The sequence below is a fragment of the Gadus morhua genome, chromosome 19, assembly GCF_902167405.1.
Source record: "Gadus morhua chromosome 19, gadMor3.0, whole genome shotgun sequence".
Taxonomy (NCBI): domain Eukaryota; kingdom Metazoa; phylum Chordata; class Actinopteri; order Gadiformes; family Gadidae; genus Gadus; species Gadus morhua.
The window spans coordinates 18707730-18727878 of NC_044066.1; the positions used below are offsets into that span (position 1 = coordinate 18707730).

A 20149-nucleotide genomic window follows, 5' to 3' on the forward strand; every position below is an offset into this window, starting at 1 on the left:
TCTTTCCTCCACTCACATCCGCTCGACTCTTTTATCCGCGCTGCTGGGAAAGGAATCAGTGGTGAAACAGCAGCGATGTCGGTGCAGGTTGTGACAGCGAAAATGGCCGAGGTCGAAGTCAAAGACGAGCCTAACAAAGAATTACCTGCCGGCTCCCCGGTGACACCGAGCTCGGATGATAAAACCCTTGCCAAAAACGTGCCACATGACGTAGGCTCCTCTGCCACGACCCCCACGATCGAGCCCTCCGTGAAGGCAGACCCGAGCCCGGGCTTGCTCACCCCGAACCCGGTGAAGATGCCGCAGTCGTCGGCGATGAAGCGGCCGGAGCCGCAGCAGAACGGCGGGGATGCGTTTGTCAACCGCGACGGGACCGTGGCGGAAGCCCCCAGGATGAAGAAGGTAAAGCCACTCATGTCCAACTCATTGTTATTTATTTTAGGGGTGGTGGGAGATGTGTGGGTATTAATGAGAAACGTGTCGTCCGGAGACCACCACCACAACACTGCAATGGAGGCTCTCAGGGAGCCCAGGCATTGTGTGTGTGACGGTCGATGTGCTAGCAGGCTAGCCCCAGCTAAGCTGATTGAGTCGTGTCAGTTTTTCTGGGCTGGATTGGGGGGTTACTACTACTCCTCGAATGTTTTGTGTTATGATTAAATGGATGAGATGAAATTAGGTTGATTTCCACAATGCTGCCAGCAGGCATGGTGTTGAAAATGTTGTACAGATGCTTATTGTTAGTACCCCCGATTTGGAGTGCGATCTGCCTCATGTTTGCTCTGACTGCACTGCGTTTTATGAAAGAAACGCTGGAGCCACTCAATGGAAAGCAGAGCTGTCACACAGATTGAAGACCATGTGGCTTCTCGCTTTTTAGCAAATGTCAAACGATACAACACCAAAGTTAAATTAACCAACTTGCATGTGTGTGTATATGTGGTGGGGGGACGCTGACTGTTTAATGTGACAGTCCATTATTCATACTCTACTACATGTTCCTTTATCCCCTGCAATGTGTAATAAGCCCATGTACGGTGCAATGAACTTGTGTTTGTTTGTCAACTGGCAACCCCAGAACTGGAGCAAGTCATCTGTCAACCTTTTAAAGCTTAGTTCTCACAAACCTTATGGGGCTTAATGGTGATAAGAGTAGACTCTCTATCCTGGATTAATATAGTTTACACTGGCTGGATTTCTTGGCCAAGGTCCCTCAAACTACTGTTGTGCATTCTGGCCGCTTAACCATTCAGCACATCACACCATTCTTATCAACATACTATAAGCTCATAGGAGTAAAGTTCACTTTTTGATAATGGACCCTTTGCAGATCAAAGCAAAGTACAATATCTTAAATTAATTAATGTGACTCTTCTGGTGATATGTACAGATAACATTCACAGCATATACATGGGCAACGTCATTAGCGAAGGATATAATTGGTCTTTGTGCAGTGTGAGTCAGGCGTCTTGTGGATTATTTACACGATACACCCCTGCCAAAGAGAAAACACATTTTGACTTGTCAGACAATATTCACACTATAGTTCTGTTAGTTCTGTTAAGATATGTTCCCTTCATCTGGGCCATTGAACTACTACAGGGTAGTTTTATGGTATATTGGGTCATTAAATGACATTCAAGGTTTTTGAATCCATTTCATGGGCATATTCCCTACCGGCTGAAGTATGTTCAGTGAACTAACTTCACTGTTCGCGTGTATGCATCAATACCACTTAAAGTATAGGTCAATACTTGGTGCTCCAATCCATTACTAGAACAGTATTGAAAAGAACGGTACTTCGAACAGTAGTTGGTGGATTTTGGAGATAAAAAAACTGGGTGGGTGTCACATTTGGATTTATAAGGAAGAGTCCTGTTTTGCTGCATTTTATAAAGCAAAGTGATTGATAGCCACTGAGACTAGGCCCATCTAGTATGGTGGCAAGTATCACCAAAGGTCAGCATTGTTTCTTGTCCCAGCGGCAGACTAGACTCACCCCCTCAAATGGAGCCTCGCTGGCTGTCTCCATGAGATACAAGCGCTAGGCTAGTCTGAGAATGGAACGCACCAGGTCCGAGGAACAGCGGAACAGAAGGTTCCAGGTGCACAGTACCCTGGCAGTCAGGAATACTGATGCTAGCAGCTGGGGCAAAGAACTACCAGAAGGAAAGGCCCACATTTGGATGATTGAAGAAACCCACTTCAAATATTGGACCGAGGTATCCATGAATTCTTTTGATTTTGTGATGGTATTTCTCATTAGTTGAGGTTAAATCTTTTCTCGGAAATCTTGCATCTCTTATTGGTGGAGCTGTTTCAGATACTTAAAGGCCTACATTTGTATTGAATATGTTGTGTGTATATCATGTTGTTGTATCAGTCCATTCATTAAGATGAAAATGTAAAAAAATCCTTTTTTGTAAATCACAAAGGAGCTGTGATCAACAGTGACGATCACATGCCCCAGACTCCGAGTTTATCTCTGTTAGACCACCATCCATTATATTGATGAAAATAGAAACGTCAATGCATTGGCCTGTTCTCCACAACCTGTTTTAACGCAAATCCACTTTGACTGAAGGTTGCCGTGGTACTATTTTTAGAATGCAGTGCATTGTGGGATATCTCCTGCCTGTGCATAACATTATAATGTAAGGGCATAGACTAACACTGCAGGAAAGGGCAGCTGGACCAGCGGATGAGATGATGATGATGTGGTTTGTGGATACACTGGATGGATGGTTGTGGATCGGCTTAGACCATGCCTTTATCATGTCAGCACATGGAGGGATTAGGGGGCTTGCTCTCTGCTGTAGGTCTGCCCAGATGGGTCTTTAGCGACCGGGTGATGAGGGGTTGATGGGACCCACGGGACTTAGTTGGCACACATACCTCCAGTCTCAAAATATTAAACTGAGCAGAAACGGGGATAAGTACATGTCTGTGTCGGGCCTCTGTGAGACTGCTGTTTTTGCGCTCAAACTAAGTGCTTGTTTTACTACTTGAACTGGGACTTGTATCTTGGCCAGCGTATTGCAGTCGAATAGTCTGTACTTCTGACAGGGACACCTTCTTTACGAAGCAGGAATGAATCCTGCACTGTGCAGCCTAGAACCACTATCTACCTAAACCAAACTGCTCCCTTCCATGAGATTCTTGGCCCGGATCAAACCACTCAATGTATACAGAGAGGGTCTGTCCATCCCTCATGGCATGTAATGTCATCTGCTGAGCTGCAGTTACTAATGAGGCAGGCTGACTAGACGGGCTTAAAGCTGCACCGATACCCTGCCTTTCCCTTGTGCACAAGAAGAGCTTCTGTGCCTCTAAAAAATAATGTGGCGTCCTTTTTTGTCACCACATTTCTGCCAACCACCGACGCGCTGGTGGAAAACCCGATAGCCAGGCACATTTGAGTCGTAATCTTAGATTCCCTCTAGTAAGACACAATGTTACCTCATTTAGGTTCCAGGCATCTCTCTAATCAGGGTTAGAATGTATGGAATACTGAAAGGCTTCAGTTAAAATGTAACACAAACTTGAGATGGTTAAAGTGAAACTCAAGCTATAATACCTACATTACAGGAAGAACAAGCTAGACAAATGCAGATTTACCCAGATATAGGCCTCATGACAATAAATAACTTTTCCGAAACTAAATTCCCCTTTTTAAAGATTTGTTTTGCAGGTGAAATTGAAAAATCGAATAAAGAGAAGGTACATTGTCGGTTTGTGAGCAAAAGGGCTCAATAGCTTTATCTCTGGATGTGTCGTTGAGTACTTTTGTACAGCCATGATGTTGAATAAAGAATTGGGTTTACCACTACTAGCTTGTATCTGTTGGTAGGCCCTCCCCCAACAGTTTTTCCCTCTACTTCTTCTTCTCTGCTCATTGCCAACGGCTCCTCAAGACAAACGTGTCACTTCCCCCCGCACACACCCTCCACTCCCTGTCCAGTAAGTGTGACTCATCCTGGAGAGACCACGCTGGTCTAGCGTGTGTCTGTGCACGTGTATGTATGTATGTATGTATGTATGTTCATGAACTCGTGGCACGCTTACATTTCTCCGGGGGATCTGCCTTCTCTCATTGGAGTCAAACTGGAGCAGGCTGTAGTAGAGTATGGACGCAGATGCCTCGCCAACCACACACTATTCTCATTCCTTTATGTTATGTTGGACTCTCGTCTATTTTCAGTAAAGTCTATTCAATTCTCATTCCAAGCAAATACGTTTTCAGTTATTTTCAATGGAAGTCAATTTTCATGCTAATCCAGTTCAGTATTTGGCAGTTTTTTGTCTGACTAAAGTCCACTCAAAAGTGGTCTTTTTAGTCCAGTTCATTCCTAAAATAATTCGAAAGATGTTCATTCCAGACATAGATTACCATAGAAGAAGGACCGAGAGGGCCTTCAGAGACTAGCTGACACATTCCTACACATGTATGTGTGCCCATTACAGCTTCTCTGTGCATGGTGCGTATTGGCAGGGTGTAGGTAGCACCACTGTGTAAAGCTTGAACCCTGCCGAAACCCCTTGGAAAGCCTTCACAGGGAGAAGATACTCTGGGCAAGAGAAGGCCCAGAGTATCCATTATTTTTACTCTGTATATTCCACTGCCACAGTACTTTCACACCAATTTCTTCATCACATTGAAGCTGTGTGAACATCTTATGACAGTTTATGAAACATTGTGTACATTCCTCCAACTTTCCTCCTTTTTATTGTCGTGAGGCAAGTTCAATAAAATGTACATCATGAGAAAACTATTTTGGACCCAAACCAAGCTTGCATATTGTTGAAGCCCTTCCTATATATCATCTGCATATTAAATGCTTAAAGGCATGTTTACATCAGGAAGAGATGGACTGAGTGCAGCCCTTTCCCGCTGTTACGATCGCATGACAGAGTAAAGCAGTGGGACACCACAGAACGATCGAGTTAGCAGGTTACACTTTAAAAACAAGCACAGGGTTGTAGGTTAAAACTCTCACAGAACAAGCACACGAGGTCCAGTACAGACCGGATCAGACCAGCTGAAAAAAGCCCAGCCGCGCAATAGTCACACATGGATGAAGCTTTGCAGAAAGAAAACCCGGTCACTCCTGCATGTGACGCTGTGCTGTTTATTAACACTGCGTGCTTGGTTCATTTATGTAAATGTGTACCAGAAGTTAAGCAGAGTATGGCTTGGTTGGAAGGAGGGCTTTAAACGTGGCAGGATCCATCCGTTGCACTGGGACAACCAGACCCGTAAATCTGCCCGTAGTGTGCCCTGTTGAGATTTGACAGGGCCTTGTTCTTTCGCAACTCCGCAAACTGTTTTAGTCCAGACTGTTTCTATAGTCAGACCAACAAAAAAAAAGTACCCTTTTTTTTTATTCGAATTACACTGTCACAGCTGAAACATTAGAGCCTGGTTGTTAGCACAAGATGATACACCCGTCTAGACTCGACAGTGTGGTGTCGTTAGTGTTTGTGACTGTGTATTTTATGTGGTGAGCGACTTCAATGTCTTGCACGTAAAGGAAACGAGGCACACACGGATGCATCAACAGAGGACTCAACAGCTGTGTTTCTTTCCTGGTAGTCGACTCCACAAACAAAACGCCAAACTTCCTTTAACGTAACCCGACGAGGCTGAAGAACAAGAAAAAAAGTGTGGAAACGGATAGCGGTGCCATTGCGTAATTCCTCTCTTTTTCCTCGTAGCCACACTGGGACGAGATTAGATTCGGCTCGCTTCCCCCTGACTGAACCGGCACCCTAGACGAGGGATGTCACTCTGTTCTCAACAGGCCATGAGGGATCCGTCAATTAGCTCTCGGTTGTGATCTCCCGCCAAGTGTCTTTCCCTCCCTTTGCTTTCTTCTCTTACTTTTCACCCTCGTCATCACCTTCATCACCTTCATCGCTTTCTCTTCTTCTTTGGTTTTCACTCTCGGTCTTTTATTCCTCACCCCGACTCACTCAAACCTCCAGGTAACACATTCATACAATTTCACACAACTGACAGGCCCACACACTCTCTGCCTCTCTGTCTCCGTCTCTCTCTGTCTCAATCTCACTCACTCATAGCGTTCTGCCAACTCTTGCTGTTACTGTGTCCATTTTTAGATGTAGTTTATTATTCACAAAGCGTAGGCGTGCATAAGAATCACCCATCCCTCGGTTTGGTCATCAGTATCCCTCCAATTATGCATGTTGTCCTGTGCTCACTGATGCCACATAGTTATGGCGTGTCTTGTTTCAAACCCCGATCTAGCCTTGGTGTATAGTGATCCGTCTCGTCCAGCTAGCCTATGCCAAGTAAAAGACGGTCTAATCAATCAGTTTCCAATGCAGAGTAGGGCTGCTAACTAAGGCCATAGCCCTCTGTAGATGGCGGAATGGGTTTTTCTTCTACATGCTTTTCACTAATGATGTACACCCAATAGAGATATTAACACACTCGCGCCACGCGGGGAAATTCACGGGTTCAAAGATCTAAATGGAATTCATTATCTTCAACATTGTAATAGGTTACCATAACCAGATCTCGTTAATGGACAATCCAAATCATCCTTTGCTCTTCTGATCGATCTTTATTTTTATGGTTCATACTTCTTTTGCAGCACGGCATTTGTACCCAGAAGCTGACGGGCTTCATTGAAACTACGTTTAGTGTCGCAATCTAAATAGAATCGACGCGGTTTGCGATGCGATCTGGGTCCCACGCTTTAAAAACCTCCTGTAAAACGGTCTGTGTTGTATATGGTCGAGAGGAAGGAATGCTGAGAGTCTACAATTAAACTAAGAATAGGGTTTTCACTGAAGCAAGAGGAAGCTAGTGTGATGGCTCTAGTTTCTGAGAGGAATGTTTGCGCTACAGGATGTGCTGAGGAACACACTCTCACTCATTCATTGTGTGGTGGGCTGTAGGAGGATCATTGACTTTCATGCACTCCTTTGCTGATTATTGACTCTCTTGCTTTATGTGGTCCAAACACCACTGCAAGTTAAGCAAAGGCCATGTCAAGCAGAGTCACCTTGGCCTGCTCCGTCTTTATCTTATTGTCTTTGCTATAAACAATCAATAAATCCGTAAAAGGATTATATTATTGCTTCGTGAGTCAAGTGTCTCTTTGTTCTATCTTTTGATGCCTACCATGAAGAACACTTATCAATCCCCCAAGATCTGCTACGATAAAGGAGTAATTCACTGTATTGCAATCAAAAAATGTAAGTCAAGTGGTTCTTTTGCCACTATCATTTTTAAGTATTGCCCCCACATTGAGGTTTTCATCCCTTTTTCAAGAGTCTTCGCACCTTCACGCTAACGCAGTCATTTCTTCTTAAAACGTTGGTTTCGGCGAACGTTGAATGAAACGACAGAGCTAGCACAAATCCCCCCCCTGTGGGATCCGGGTTCATCTCCAGTGTTGAGTTAAAGTAAGTTGTAAAAGCCCCCACTCGTGTCATATACACGTGTTTCGACATCCCCAGTATCAACGAGCAGGAAGTGAGTAGACCAGGCGAAACTGCCCACCCCGTGGAGCTGGCACCTGGCAAGGAATGCAGCTCAACACCACCACCACCACCACCACCTCCACCTCCACCACCCACAAATAAAAAGCCCTCATTGTGTTCACAAAGTGCTGGCTCACAAAGGCCCCCAGCCCCCCGACCCCGTTTCTCCTTTCTCCGCCTCGTCCCGAGTCCCCAGTCCCCCCCCAGTGGGACGGCAAGTGGGAGACCACCGTTAATCCGACCCAAAGCTGTGTCTCGCTGCGGCCAACCGGTTCTCCCAGAGCACTGATCCATGTAGAGGACATGATCCCATGCATCCCGTATGTCGGTTGCGACATATGGCAATTCCACCCGCTTATTCGGGAAATCTAGATGGTTTCCTCTCTTGGGGTTATGTGATCCTCAAGGCTAGTCGCTCGTTTATCTGGTCATTAGCGAGTGAGGTACGTGTGTATGTGAGTGACAAGTTTGGCTCATGGATACGGAAAAGTGTTGCATTCACGACTTTTTGTCGTGAGTTTGCACCGAAACCGTGTTACGGAAACTCAGACACAGTTACGTTGCGTTCCAAGTCATCGTGTTCGGGGTGGTCAGGGGGGCCGAGTCTAGCTTCTAAGGTTTTGGCTCTACGCCTCCAGTCCAGAGAATAAGAGAAGGAGCAGTACGGTTTGAGCAAGGGGAGAGTTGATACCGATAAAACTACACTAATGTTATCAACAAGGTGTGTGTGTGTGTGTGTGTGTGTGTGTGTGTGTGTGTGTGTGTGTGTGTGTGTGTGTGTGTGTGTGTGTGTGTGTGTGTGTGTGTGTGTGTGTGTGTGTGATTATTTGCAGTCTGACGGGGCCACTTGTCAGTGTTGATAAATCAGTAGTGCGCCCACATCTTGCATCACAGACACCCCTAAGCTCCCATCTTTCTTTCTCACTCGCACTCATGCACAAAGGAAGACATCGCCCAAGCTATGTCCCGCCCTCCCTACGCAGCTATTGGTTGAAAGCCACGGGGTTGGGCCGCCATTGGAGCATTGGGGATTTATTTGTCCCCCTAGTCGCTAAACATCAACATCTCTTTCTGTCCCTTACTTTTATGTTTTAAATATATCTATTCTTAGCTTTGTTACGAGTGCTTCTTCGGTAGCCTGGTCGACAGGCAGCACTTAAATCTGTTGTGCTCTGTGGAACGTTTTGATTGTTCTCAGCCACGCTACGAAGTCGCTTTGAATAACCTCCTCGTAAAAGCAATGTCCAGTCAAATCAGACCGTTAGGACACGCGCGCGCGTACACACACACACACACACACACACACACACACACACACACACACACACACACACACACACACACACACACACACACACACACACACACACACACACACACACACACACACACACACACTATTTGCTCCGCTACGGCCTCTCGGTTGACATGACACATTTTTACTAGTAGAATAAAATAAATAATTAAAGGTGATTCCGCCGCCATTTTGTTTTGTGGTCCTTCTGGTGTGTGCCCCTGGTTGATGTGCACCTTCTGCCCACCATTATGGGTTGAAAGAGAGGGCACTCTGCCCCAGCTATCTGGGTTGTTTGATCCTTTAATTAGTCTGCTTTAAAAAACTGAGAGGAGAATCGAGAGAGACGGAAAGAGGGAGGAGGAGGAGGAAAGTGGTTGAGGTAAGATGAAAGGGACGGCTGTTCTCTTTATGTTACCATTTATTAGCTTTTTATAGAAATGCCATTTAATAGAAATGCAGGAACGGGCCGCGTTAGCGCAAGGCAACATTTCTGTTTTGAAAATGTGAATACTTTATTTGTATAAACTTTGTATGTGGAGGACACAAACCTACGCGCTCTCCTTTCATCCTTTCTCTTCACTGAGTTGCATGAGGACCACTTTTGTGCGGGGTCCTAATAAGAGAAGAGAAAAGAAGGAAGGCTCAATGAGAAAGGGAAGGAACGAGTGACGAGGAATGAATGAAAACCACAGGATGAGAAAGGGATGAAAGGCTGTGTTCTTAAATCTTCAGACGCCCATCGAGGACTCTTGGGAGCGGTCAAGGTTAGCTGTGACTGTGTGTAGGTGGATCGCTGAGCCAGAAATACCCTTTGGTCCTGAGTGTGATTATACAGGAAAAATATGCGTATGCTGTTTGACCTGCAGCCCCTGTAGAGAGAAAGGTCAAAAGTAATTTGAATCTGTTGCTCTCTCCCAAAGGTTCACCTACTGCTAATCCCCTGGCCTCAAACCTTTCCTAGCCCCGAAAAATAGATTTTTCCATCATGCTTTTACTCTAGCCCTTTCCTCACTCAGTACTATGCTTTTACCAGCCTCTCGGTTAATCAATTGCTTTACTGGCATGACGATACATTTTCCTAATGCCAAAGCATAATGTCCATTGCACAATACATTGGGCTCCAATCCATTACGAGAACAGTATTGTACTAGTGCTAACAGTTGTTGTTGGATATAAAACAAACTATGTGTGTGGAGGAGTTATTTGGTATCATTTTGGTTCGGTATCTCGCCAAGTTGAGCCTCTTATGTTTCTCAACATGCGTCAGTCAACCAATAGGACGAAGTGGTGAGAGCAAGGGTGTGTGTGTGTGTGTGTGTGTGTGTGTGTGTGTGTGTGTGTGTGTGTGTGTGTGTGTGTGTGTGTGTGTGTGTGTGTGTGTGTGTGTGTGTGTATTTTTATAAATACCCATCCAGACCCCTAATGTTCCCAGAACCAGCTCCAGATTGTGGACTGGCAGACAGATGTGCTTTTGGGATTTGGCCCAGAGGTTTTTTAACGCGTTAAGCCGTTAACGGGCCCTGGCCAGTTGAACAAGTGATGGAAACGATGTTCCCTGTGCCAGAGGGATGGATACACACACGGCTATTGATACCATCCAGGCCTTCTGGTTGCTTGATGTTAAACCTTTAATCAACATGCCACCCGAATTAAGTAGAAACCAGACATGATCTTGATGTGATTGTCGACATCTCTTAATAAATAAATGTTTGAAATGGATGCTTTTTAATGATTCAAAATGTGTCAACTGAGCAATTTTTTTGTTTAGTAACATAAAACTGAGGATTTCATTTTGTCGAATTATGAAGTGTTTCATTTGCTGTCGTTATCGCCGCAAATTGTACCCCGTTTATCACACAACGAGGATATCGGAGCATCCCTGAATGTATCATTAGGCCTAAAAATCATTAGGTTGTTTGGTTCTGGTTTCCGACCGACCCTGTCAATTTATGCGCGAGGCAAATTATTTTATGAGCTTTAAAACATTTTTTTGCTGCAAACTAGAATTACGTTTTGGTACAGCCCCTCTTCATTCTGTACAAGGATGAGCGAATTTTCTCGTTTTTAAATAAACAACCTACCTATCATTAATTTCCGCTGGAAAAAATAAAATAAAAAAATAAAATAAATTCCCTACCTACCCATAACCTCAACTGACAACCAACAGGAACCAATTTTTTTTTTTTTAGGCCTTAACAAAATTTTCACTCGAAGCCTTGGTCCCACATAAAATATGAATAGCTCCGTCCTCCTCACCATGTCATCGAGTGTGTCTGGTGTGTGGCTCTGCATCATCGACGCGCCGCGGTCTGATGCCTGATAAGGGGCGATTCAGCAGCTCCAGCCTTCAAGACCACAGCACAGACATCCCTAGCACCCCAGGCAGGTGTTGACACAACACAATAATTACGTTTATCTCAAGTTTTTTGGTGTTTCCTGTCAACAAGGTGCCGTTTTTATGGCGGTGGTTCAGCCTTAAGTTGTCCCCATGCTTTTCTCATGAGGTTGACCCACATTTGGAGGCCTCTGTGCGGTTTGATTTGAGCTATACAGGCCCTTAACTTACTGGCTCGGCGAATAAAACGGGGGATACGCTATCGAATTGCAACAAGATAATGCAATCAAGTCGACCGGTGTTGTGGGCTTTGAGATAAGATAAGAACCACTGTACAATTTCTGTTTGTGAATTCACAAACTGAAGTCAATGATAAATCTGTCAATCAAGTAGTGTGTACAATATGGCAATAATAATAATATAATAAAACATTAATAAATTGACTACCGTCATTACAAAGGCCTGCATTACATTTGGTGCCCTCAGACCCAAATGTTAGTACAACTACAGTGTGGACCGGACAGGCTCTGCCTTGCAGTTCTCTAATCCCAGGTCCTGTTTGAGTCTTCCCCAAATGTTTCTGCGAAGTCAACCACCACTATTTACTACAAACTCTTAGGGGTTGAGGCGTGTGTGTGTGTGTGTGTGTGTGTGTGTGTGTGTGTGTGTGTGTGTGTGTGTGTGTGTGTGTGTGTGTGTGTGTGTGTGTGTGTGTGTGTGTGTGTGTGTGTGTGTGTGTGTGTGTGTGTGTGTGTGGCACTAGTTGTGTTGGCAGCTGTGGCCTTCGGCCCCCTGGTTCCATTGGGATATAAACAGCCGATGTCTGGCCCCAGAGGAGGATACAGCTTCCTTTCTCTCCCCAAGACTCCCCCCTCTATCTTTATCACACACAAACTTTTGTATAACCATCAATAAATCAGTCAAAGGATTATTTTACTGCCTCGTGAGTCAAGTGTCCTATTCTCTTTTAAAACCAACCATGAAGAACACTTATCAATCCGCTAAGATCTGCTACGATAAAGGACTTATTCACTTTAATGCAATCAGAAAATGTAAGTCTAGTGGTTCTTTTGCCACTATAATTTTTAAGTATAGACCCCCATTGGGATTTTACTGTCTATTATTCAAGAGTCTTCGCATTTTCACGCCAACGCAGTCATTTCTTTTTAAAACGTTGCAACCGAGCTTGCACATCATCCCCCTAACTCAGTGTACATCCCAATGCTTTGGGTTTCCTTCTCCTTCGTTCTCTGCCCCTCCCCATTCAAAGGGCCTCATCGGCACATGAAATGTACGTTTACATGGCAAACATTGGATATGTAACTGGGCCTCTGTTTACATGCTGATCAGGAAACCTGTTTTTGGGTGATATTCAAGTTACAATTGACATTCCCATGTGCATGTATTCGGGCCGTTTGATCGTGGTTCTTTTATTTAAATGAGCGAGAAAAAGGCTTTGAACTTCTAGTGAATTGCAACCGCTACTTGGGAAAGAAAGTGTCACTCTGTGACTGTTTCCCCCTCGAGTCAGGCAGTTCAAGGCTTCTAGACGAGCGACGTGGAGTGGGACTCGATGGCTCACTGCTCGTTCAGACTGCTAATTCAAACAAGACCTCTCACTCGTGAGAAGTGAATGAGTCACAACACTTTGTCAGCAGAACGCACACGCACAAACATACACGCTCGCACACACGCACATGCACTCAAAAACACACGCTCCATTACTCACAAACACACACTCACAAACACACGTACATTCACACACGCGTGCACTCACAAACACAAAGCGTGTGTTTTTTTTAACAACAACTTGGATTCTTGCACCTAATTTCCCCTCACACACCGAGCGAGACCATGATTGGTTCTCGGCTGGGCCGGCAACACGTGACACTCCGGCTCGTTCTAGAAGATGAAAGTGGTTCTACACTGCCACTGCCCTGAAAAGACCTTCTCTCCTGCTGCTTTACTGCAGGTTTTTTTCACACGCCATCGTTGTTGCGTCAGTGGCTTCGCAGCCCATTTGCACGTGAATAAAAAAGGTAAGAGATGATAATTCCCACGATCCCTGGGGATTACACCCTTCCTTCCTTGCCGGGGGCAGGGTACCCAAATGGGCGTTGAGCTGTGGTACATGGGTCGAGGAGGAGTGACGAGGCACAGCCGTGGCCGCCTTCCGATGGGCAAGACTCACTCGGTCGTCTAGTCTTATCTGGGGATAAATGAGACTGGACCCAGGATTGGGAGGGGTGTGGCATGCAGTCCGTGACTGTCCCTGCCCCTACTCCCAGAGAAATGGGATTATACCCATCCCCTTTGAGTCAACTTGACCGTCCCTTCACCCACGGTGACCTCAGACCACAGGTGGGTTCAGCTGCTGTCGTGTGGGTATGAGGTCATGACGAGTACCAACCAATAACGTGTGCGTGTGTGTGTGTGTGTGTGTGTGTGTGTGTGTGTGTGTGTGTGTGTTACAAGTACATGGAAACAGTTTTGTCCCTTGTTGATCCTGCTCTTCCGTTTGATACCCAAGTGGCGTCGGTCTCTCGTGCTCCCCCCCCCCCCCCCCCTGGCCCATGGCCTCCTTGGTAAACATCAGACACAGAGCGCGCTCTCTGTAAATGAGCCACCAGGCCCCGCGCTCCCCAGTCGGAGGACCTGTGGAATAATCGTTTAGCCTAGCAACGCTGGGGACCGCATGGAAAGAAAGCAGAGAGCCCCGGAAGTTCACAACGTACCAGCTGAAGGCCCAGTCAAGTAGTGTTGTTCTTCTCCTTTCTCTCTCCTCCCGTGGTTTGGGTCAAGGTTGATACGTGGAAGGATTTTTGGAATATAATATATATATTTTTTTTTTAATCAACTTTTTGCATTGTGTTTCCACACCTGCATCAAAGATAAAGTAAAGCACTTGCATCCATCTTCTGGAGATTCTCTGTGAGCCTGTTAATGCTTGCAAGGCTAATAAGCAAGTTTCAAGTCCCTGGGCAATGTTTGATTGGTATTGGTTTGGTGAAATAACTGGGCCATTCATTTATACTGCTTATAAAACCGCAGTTTTATAGCAGTTGGGATGTCTCACGCAATCCTACCGTCATCCTAGAACCTGATTGGATGTTTGAAGACCACTTGGACGAAGGATTAATCATTTGGCAGCTTTCTGCTAGCCCACAACAACAATAAATTAATGACTTTGCTCTGACTGGGGTTCTGTCCGTCAGTGGTTCACAGTTCTTTATCCACCTGCTACAGAACTGCTTCTCAATATGAAAGAGAAACTGGCTGGGGGGGATGGGGGTGGGGGATATTGTGTAAAAGTACTCAAACTAAACTTGACCTTCATTCTCCGAAAAAGCTCCAGGAGATTTCCAAAGCTACAACCCCCCCCCACCCGCTACAGTCACAGCTGGGAACACGCGCACCAGCGCGCACACACAAGTGCACGTGCGCATGTGCACTCAAGCATATGTGCGAGAGTCACGACACCGAGCTTGTGATACTGGGTCGTGATGGAGCATCTGTGATCCACAGCGCCAGATTAACACCAGGAAACGACCGGCGCTGCTCCGGGCGAGATAGGATCCTCGCCCCGCCGACGGAGCCACCGGTGTTTAACGGTGATGCAGACACTCTCTTTCACAAAGTGAAGGGTCACTTAGTGCAGAAAATAGTGCTGAACAGAAGAATGGCGGTGTGTAATGGCCCTGTACTCAAGTCATCGAGTGTGTAAACAGAAAGTACGATTTACAGACAAAGCAAGCAGAAATGTAGAAAATATTTTCTTTGCTTTCTTAACCCTTCTTCCTATTGTCCAACTATCTCTCTGTCTTTGTCTGTCTGTCTGTCTGTCTCTCTGTCTCTCTCTCTGTCGGTCTCATCTGTCTGTGTCTCTCTGTCTTTTCTCCTTATGTTTATTCAGTACCGACCCTTTCCCTTCATATGCATGAGGATAAACGCATTGTAGCCATCGGATCTCTCTGTACTTCTGCCTCGTGTTTGTTTTCCTCTCGTGAGTCCTGACCCTGCTGGGCTCAGCTATTTTCCTTCTCTTCCCCTCCACTCCATGCATGTTTCTGTCTCCCCATGCATGTCTCTGGTACCCTCTGCTGCTTCTATCCGAACGCCCAAAGGGGATTCGCTAGACGGCTTCCATGATCAATATTGAGACAGCTTGCATCGATGGAAACTCTGAACTCTGAACCCCCCCCCCCCCCCCCCCACGAACTCTCAAACCCAGCATGGTGCGGTAGGACACACACAAGCATGCACATACGTGCGCACACTCACACACACACATACACTTGTTGACAGGGACGGGATCATGTTGTTTCCTGGTATTCACATCGACGAGACTGTCAGGCTAATGGCTGTCCCTGCCAGGGCGGTGTTGACATGGCTACTTGGGTCACATCACCCCCCCAACCCCCTCCCCCGCGCACCTCTCTCAAGTTCAGCCCACATCTGTCACAGCTGGAAGGCTTCTCTCCCAGCTCGGAAAGTTGTCTAATCATTAGCGAGGCAAATATTTGTCTTCGTCGTCACATTTCTCCGTCCTCTTATCTGCCTTCCTTTGTAAGCAGTGTTATCTATTTTTAAAATATATCTTCGTTACTTGTTGCATCACGTGTTTCAGGATTAAATAAATTCATTAATAATATCGCATTTGTCTGTATGTCTTGAGAATAGGACATGTTGCAATCTGGTGTCCTTCAACAATGTGTTGGCCTTCTCCATATTGTGACATTCAGACCTAATTTGGCATGTATTCACTATCGCTGTTGTTTCAACATGCGTCACGGTAATCTTCCGTTTCTGTTTCTCCTCCAGTTCTGGACGCGTTGCACTCCTAACAGATTGGCTCTCCGTTGTGCATTCCGTTCGGCGTCCCCTGCTCTTGTTGTTTGAAGCGCAGACTACCACACTTGTATGGTACTTGTATGTCACAATGGTAGAGGGGAATCGTGCAAACCTTCTGAAAAGGCCTCTTGCTGGTTGGCGAGTGGCGTGGGAGTGCATTTGCATACAAGGTGATATGTGTCCTTGTTTATCCGTAATCTGAGTCACTCACTGACGCCTATTGATGTGTGTGTGCGGGTGGGTGTGCACCTATCGTTTATCCTAGTTAGCTGACTCATCCAGAATTGATAAAGGTAAGAAACGGGAGACAGAGGTTGGCCATCTAACCAAACCACTTGGTCCGGGTGAACTGAAAGTATTCGTTGAGTGGAGTTGGACTCGGGAAAGGCGCACGAGTGGAAGCTAAACCGGCGCGTTCCCTCAATCTTCCACCACATCGTTCTGACTCGTTCCACTTTCACTCTCCCATCTGGAGATGAATCATACCTGATTGTGAGCACTGGTTTGTCACTTCCCGTCTTCCAAAGCCTCTTTGTGAGGTCTGTGATGACACACACATATACACACACGTGCCAACCTTACCCGCATCAAGAAACGAGTTTAAACCCACGACCTGGTGGGGGATTGTGGGTTAAGTTGTTGGTACTCGTCATGACTTCGTACCCACGGCATCTGAACCGACCTGTGGTCTGAGGTCACCGTGGGTGAAGGGAAGCTCGGGATGACTCACAAGGGATGGGTCTGATCCATCTCTCTGGGGTTAGGGGTAGGGGTTTGAAGAGGATGTGTCGTATAAACGCATAGAAGCAGGGCACCTGGCTTCTATCATGCAGACATCTCTTCAAGGGCTCCCATACAAGGGTAGCCAATATTTTGTGTGTCAGTCGACAGCTCAGGAGGTAGAGCGGATGGACTTATAACCGGAAGGTTGCTAGTTCGATCCCCGAGTGTCGCGGTGTGCCAGAGCGTGACCCCCAACTCTAACTGCTCCTGACGAGCTGGCTGTCGCCACCGACGTGTGTATAAAGAGTTGTTGTAGGTCGCTTTGGATTAAAGCATCTGCTAAATGTAAATCGTTTTATTGTTAACAACAAAAATAAGCCTGGATTAATTGGATGTTTGCTGACTCTGAGGGGCTTTTTGCCCACTGCAAAAATACCCATTAACACCATCCTGAGTAGTCCTGTCATTCATCAGGGTCTGGGAATCTAATTGACTTCTACTCATGCTGCACACACGCGCGCAGTCTTTCTAGGAACAGTCCCAGTTTGCTATAGGGCCTATAAGCAGCTCTCCAGTGGACCACAGCTGCTGCCACTAACCCACAAACCTCACTGCCTTGTGATGACCAATCCCTGTTACTACAACGTGGCCTCCCGATGTTTTTCATTCAAGCTTATTTAGAATATTGTCATCGTCATTAGCTTAAACCAGAGGTGGGTTATCCGATGAATTTATCATTTAAGAATACACTAGCCAAGGAATTGCTCACCATGGCAGTATGACGTTATGATTGACTTGATAGAAATAAATCTTCCATTCCTAACCAAATTTATGAGTAATCATAACCATATGAAATCTGTCGGATTTGGATATCATGTCTTCTGATTGGCTGCAGCCTTCGCGACCCACTCATCTAAGACTGAATCAGGGCACAGTACTTAATCAAGGAGACAGACTGACGAGCTATTGATCATTCTCTCATTGATTGATTGAGACGATTCTCTCGATCTTTGTCTTCTTCTTTCTCTCTGTATATGATCTCATTCATTATCTAGTTCTAGTCAAACATAACATGGTCAAATATTCTGCAACCTAAAACACAATTATACTAAAAAATATTTAACCTTTATGTTAAATGTTGGTTGAACATTTCCGGCAACAGAAAAGACGCAGCACACGTGCTCACAGTAAGCCGCTCTCTGTTCTAATTGGCCGATGACTTGAGTGTTCAGTCGGACCTTCTGCTGGTTTTGCAGTGTGATCCAATCTGTGGAACAATCCACAATTAAACAAGAACAAAGACTCAGAAACGGGGTTTGGGGGGGTGTTAGGGTTTGTGTGAGGTAAGGGTGGGGGGGGTAGTTGAATGAAAAGAAAACAATTTGTCTCTTTGTCTCCAGCGACCCAGGCTGGCCAGTTTTAGCTGGATCTCAAGAGGTTGGCCTATAAATGGATCGGACCTTGGTACAGCTAGTGCTCCCCCCACACCCTCTACACCTCCAAACACAAACACACACATTAGTCAGGGAGGCCTTGCCTTTCCTTCACACACACGGCAGAGTCCCATCGATCCCTCCACCGACCGACACAGACACCCACCCAGGTGCACATACAGTACCTGTTGCCATGCTGAAAAAGAAGCCCGCAGGGAGTGGGCAGCCCGTTGTGAAGCAGGTAAGGGGAACGGAGGGACGCGACTGGGCACCGGGGCCGCCACAGCTGTAGATGAGTGTGTCGCTAGGGAGCAGCCAATCAGAAGACATGATATCCAAATACGGCTGGTTTCATATGGTTATTGATAACTGATTACATTTGGTTATGAATGGGAGATTTATTCCTATCAAGTCAATTATTACAGCATACTGCCGCGGTTAGCAATGCCTTGGCTAGTATTTTTCTTAATAATAAATGAATCGGATAACCCACTTGTAAACAGCTTATGATGATGACAATATTTTGAAATGAGCTTGAATGAAAAACATCAGGAAGAGGTTAAAGGTGGTTGTAGAGAGACGCGGCGGACAGTGGTGTATTGTGGGAAATTTATCTGCGTTGAGTCAAGAGGACATGAGAAGCCCCAAAGTCTACCGGAGTAGTCTGACGTTCAGACGTTCTGTACTTGGTTGGCAGTTTAAGCTGAAATCGTTGAATCTGATTGATTATGAATATAGTTTGTGTCCGATTATCTTGAATGCTATTTCGGTCGTTCCCCTCGGTAACCTAGATGTAGCAGTCGTCATAAGTCTACCGGGCTAATGCACCATGTTGATGCTGGACCATGTTATGGCTACGCAGTGTTATGCTATGTGATGGATACAGGCAAACTATCCCAGCCCCTTCCAAATTGTCCCTGCAGGGACAGCAGTTTGCCGGATGAAAGTGATGACAAACCTTTTCCATGATAAATGCTCGGCTGATAACCAAGTATATCAAAACATAACGGTGGATTAGGGAATATGATGGAATGAATTTGAATCGAATAAGGAACATTGTTGGATTACATCACCTGGCACATGATCCTTAATCTGCGATTATCACTGAAAAGTCTCAAATTACGATGCGAGCTGTACAGCGGAGTGAGCGCCTGTTGAAATGAACAAGATTAGGCACAGAGTCGAAGGATGGATGGGAGTTTTTTTTGTTTTGGCAACGCGGCATCAGGAAGGGGGAGGAGTTTCAACGGCTGACAACCTGGCCAATCACAGAAGGGTTTCCACGGCAGAGGAAGCCGACGAAAACGCACACGCGCTGTAACCAAACGCGCCCGTACGTCCTAAACCAACTCCATTTCTAGAACGCATAAACGTACTCTCCGGTGTGTGTGCTGAGTGAAATGAGGACACGCAACAGTTGGACCGAACCTGTACTGCGCACGATGCTGGCTGTTAAGACGGGGTCGGCCTACACTGTTTGGGCCCCGCCCACTCCAAGCAGGACTCGGGGAAGATGGGCGGGGCTTCAGGGAGTCCTCAGCAGACCTTGTGTGTGTAATAACACAAAGCTTTCTCTGTGTGTGTGTGTGTGTGTGTGTGTGTGTGTGTGTGTGTGTGTGTGTGTGTGTGTGTGTGTGTGTGTGTGTGTGTGTGTGTGTGTGTTCAAAGCAGAGAGGGCATACAGACTAGACAGTTTCCTGATGCCCTGTTTTCGTATAGCAACAAACACACACACAGAGGCAATTTGTCTTTCCTTTATATCAACACTAATGGCAGGGGGAAAGAGAGATAATGATGATGAAGGGTTCAAGGACCTGTCGCATCTGTGTTTGTTCTTTTGAACCAATTTGAGCAGATATTAAGATGTGTAAACATTAACAGGCACACAATTGTGTGTACTTTGGCCAGAATAGAAACACAATTGACATCTTTATAGTACTGTATGACACATTGTGCAGTTTATCCATTAAAAATCAAGCGGTGAACTTGAGTGAACCG

The 20149-nt window shown here is 45.9% G+C and overlaps 1 protein-coding gene across 3 annotated transcripts in view; it reads left to right on the plus strand.

Moving 5' to 3' along the window:
* Nucleotides 1-14: 14 nt before the first annotated feature.
* The window catches only part of ahcyl2b (adenosylhomocysteinase like 2b), a 38033-nt gene continuing 17898 nt past the window's right edge, over nucleotides 15-20149 (plus strand). For 2 of the 3 annotated variants that reach the window (XM_030341418.1, XM_030341419.1), the window contains exon 1: nucleotides 15-402. In XM_030341418.1, the coding sequence (XP_030197278.1) occupies nucleotides 76-402 (327 nt within the window). In that variant the 5' untranslated portion in view covers nucleotides 15-75. Of the gene's footprint in view, nucleotides 403-18185; nucleotides 18393-20149 lie in introns of those variants that run through there. The other variant, XM_030341420.1, reaches the window with a different exon arrangement.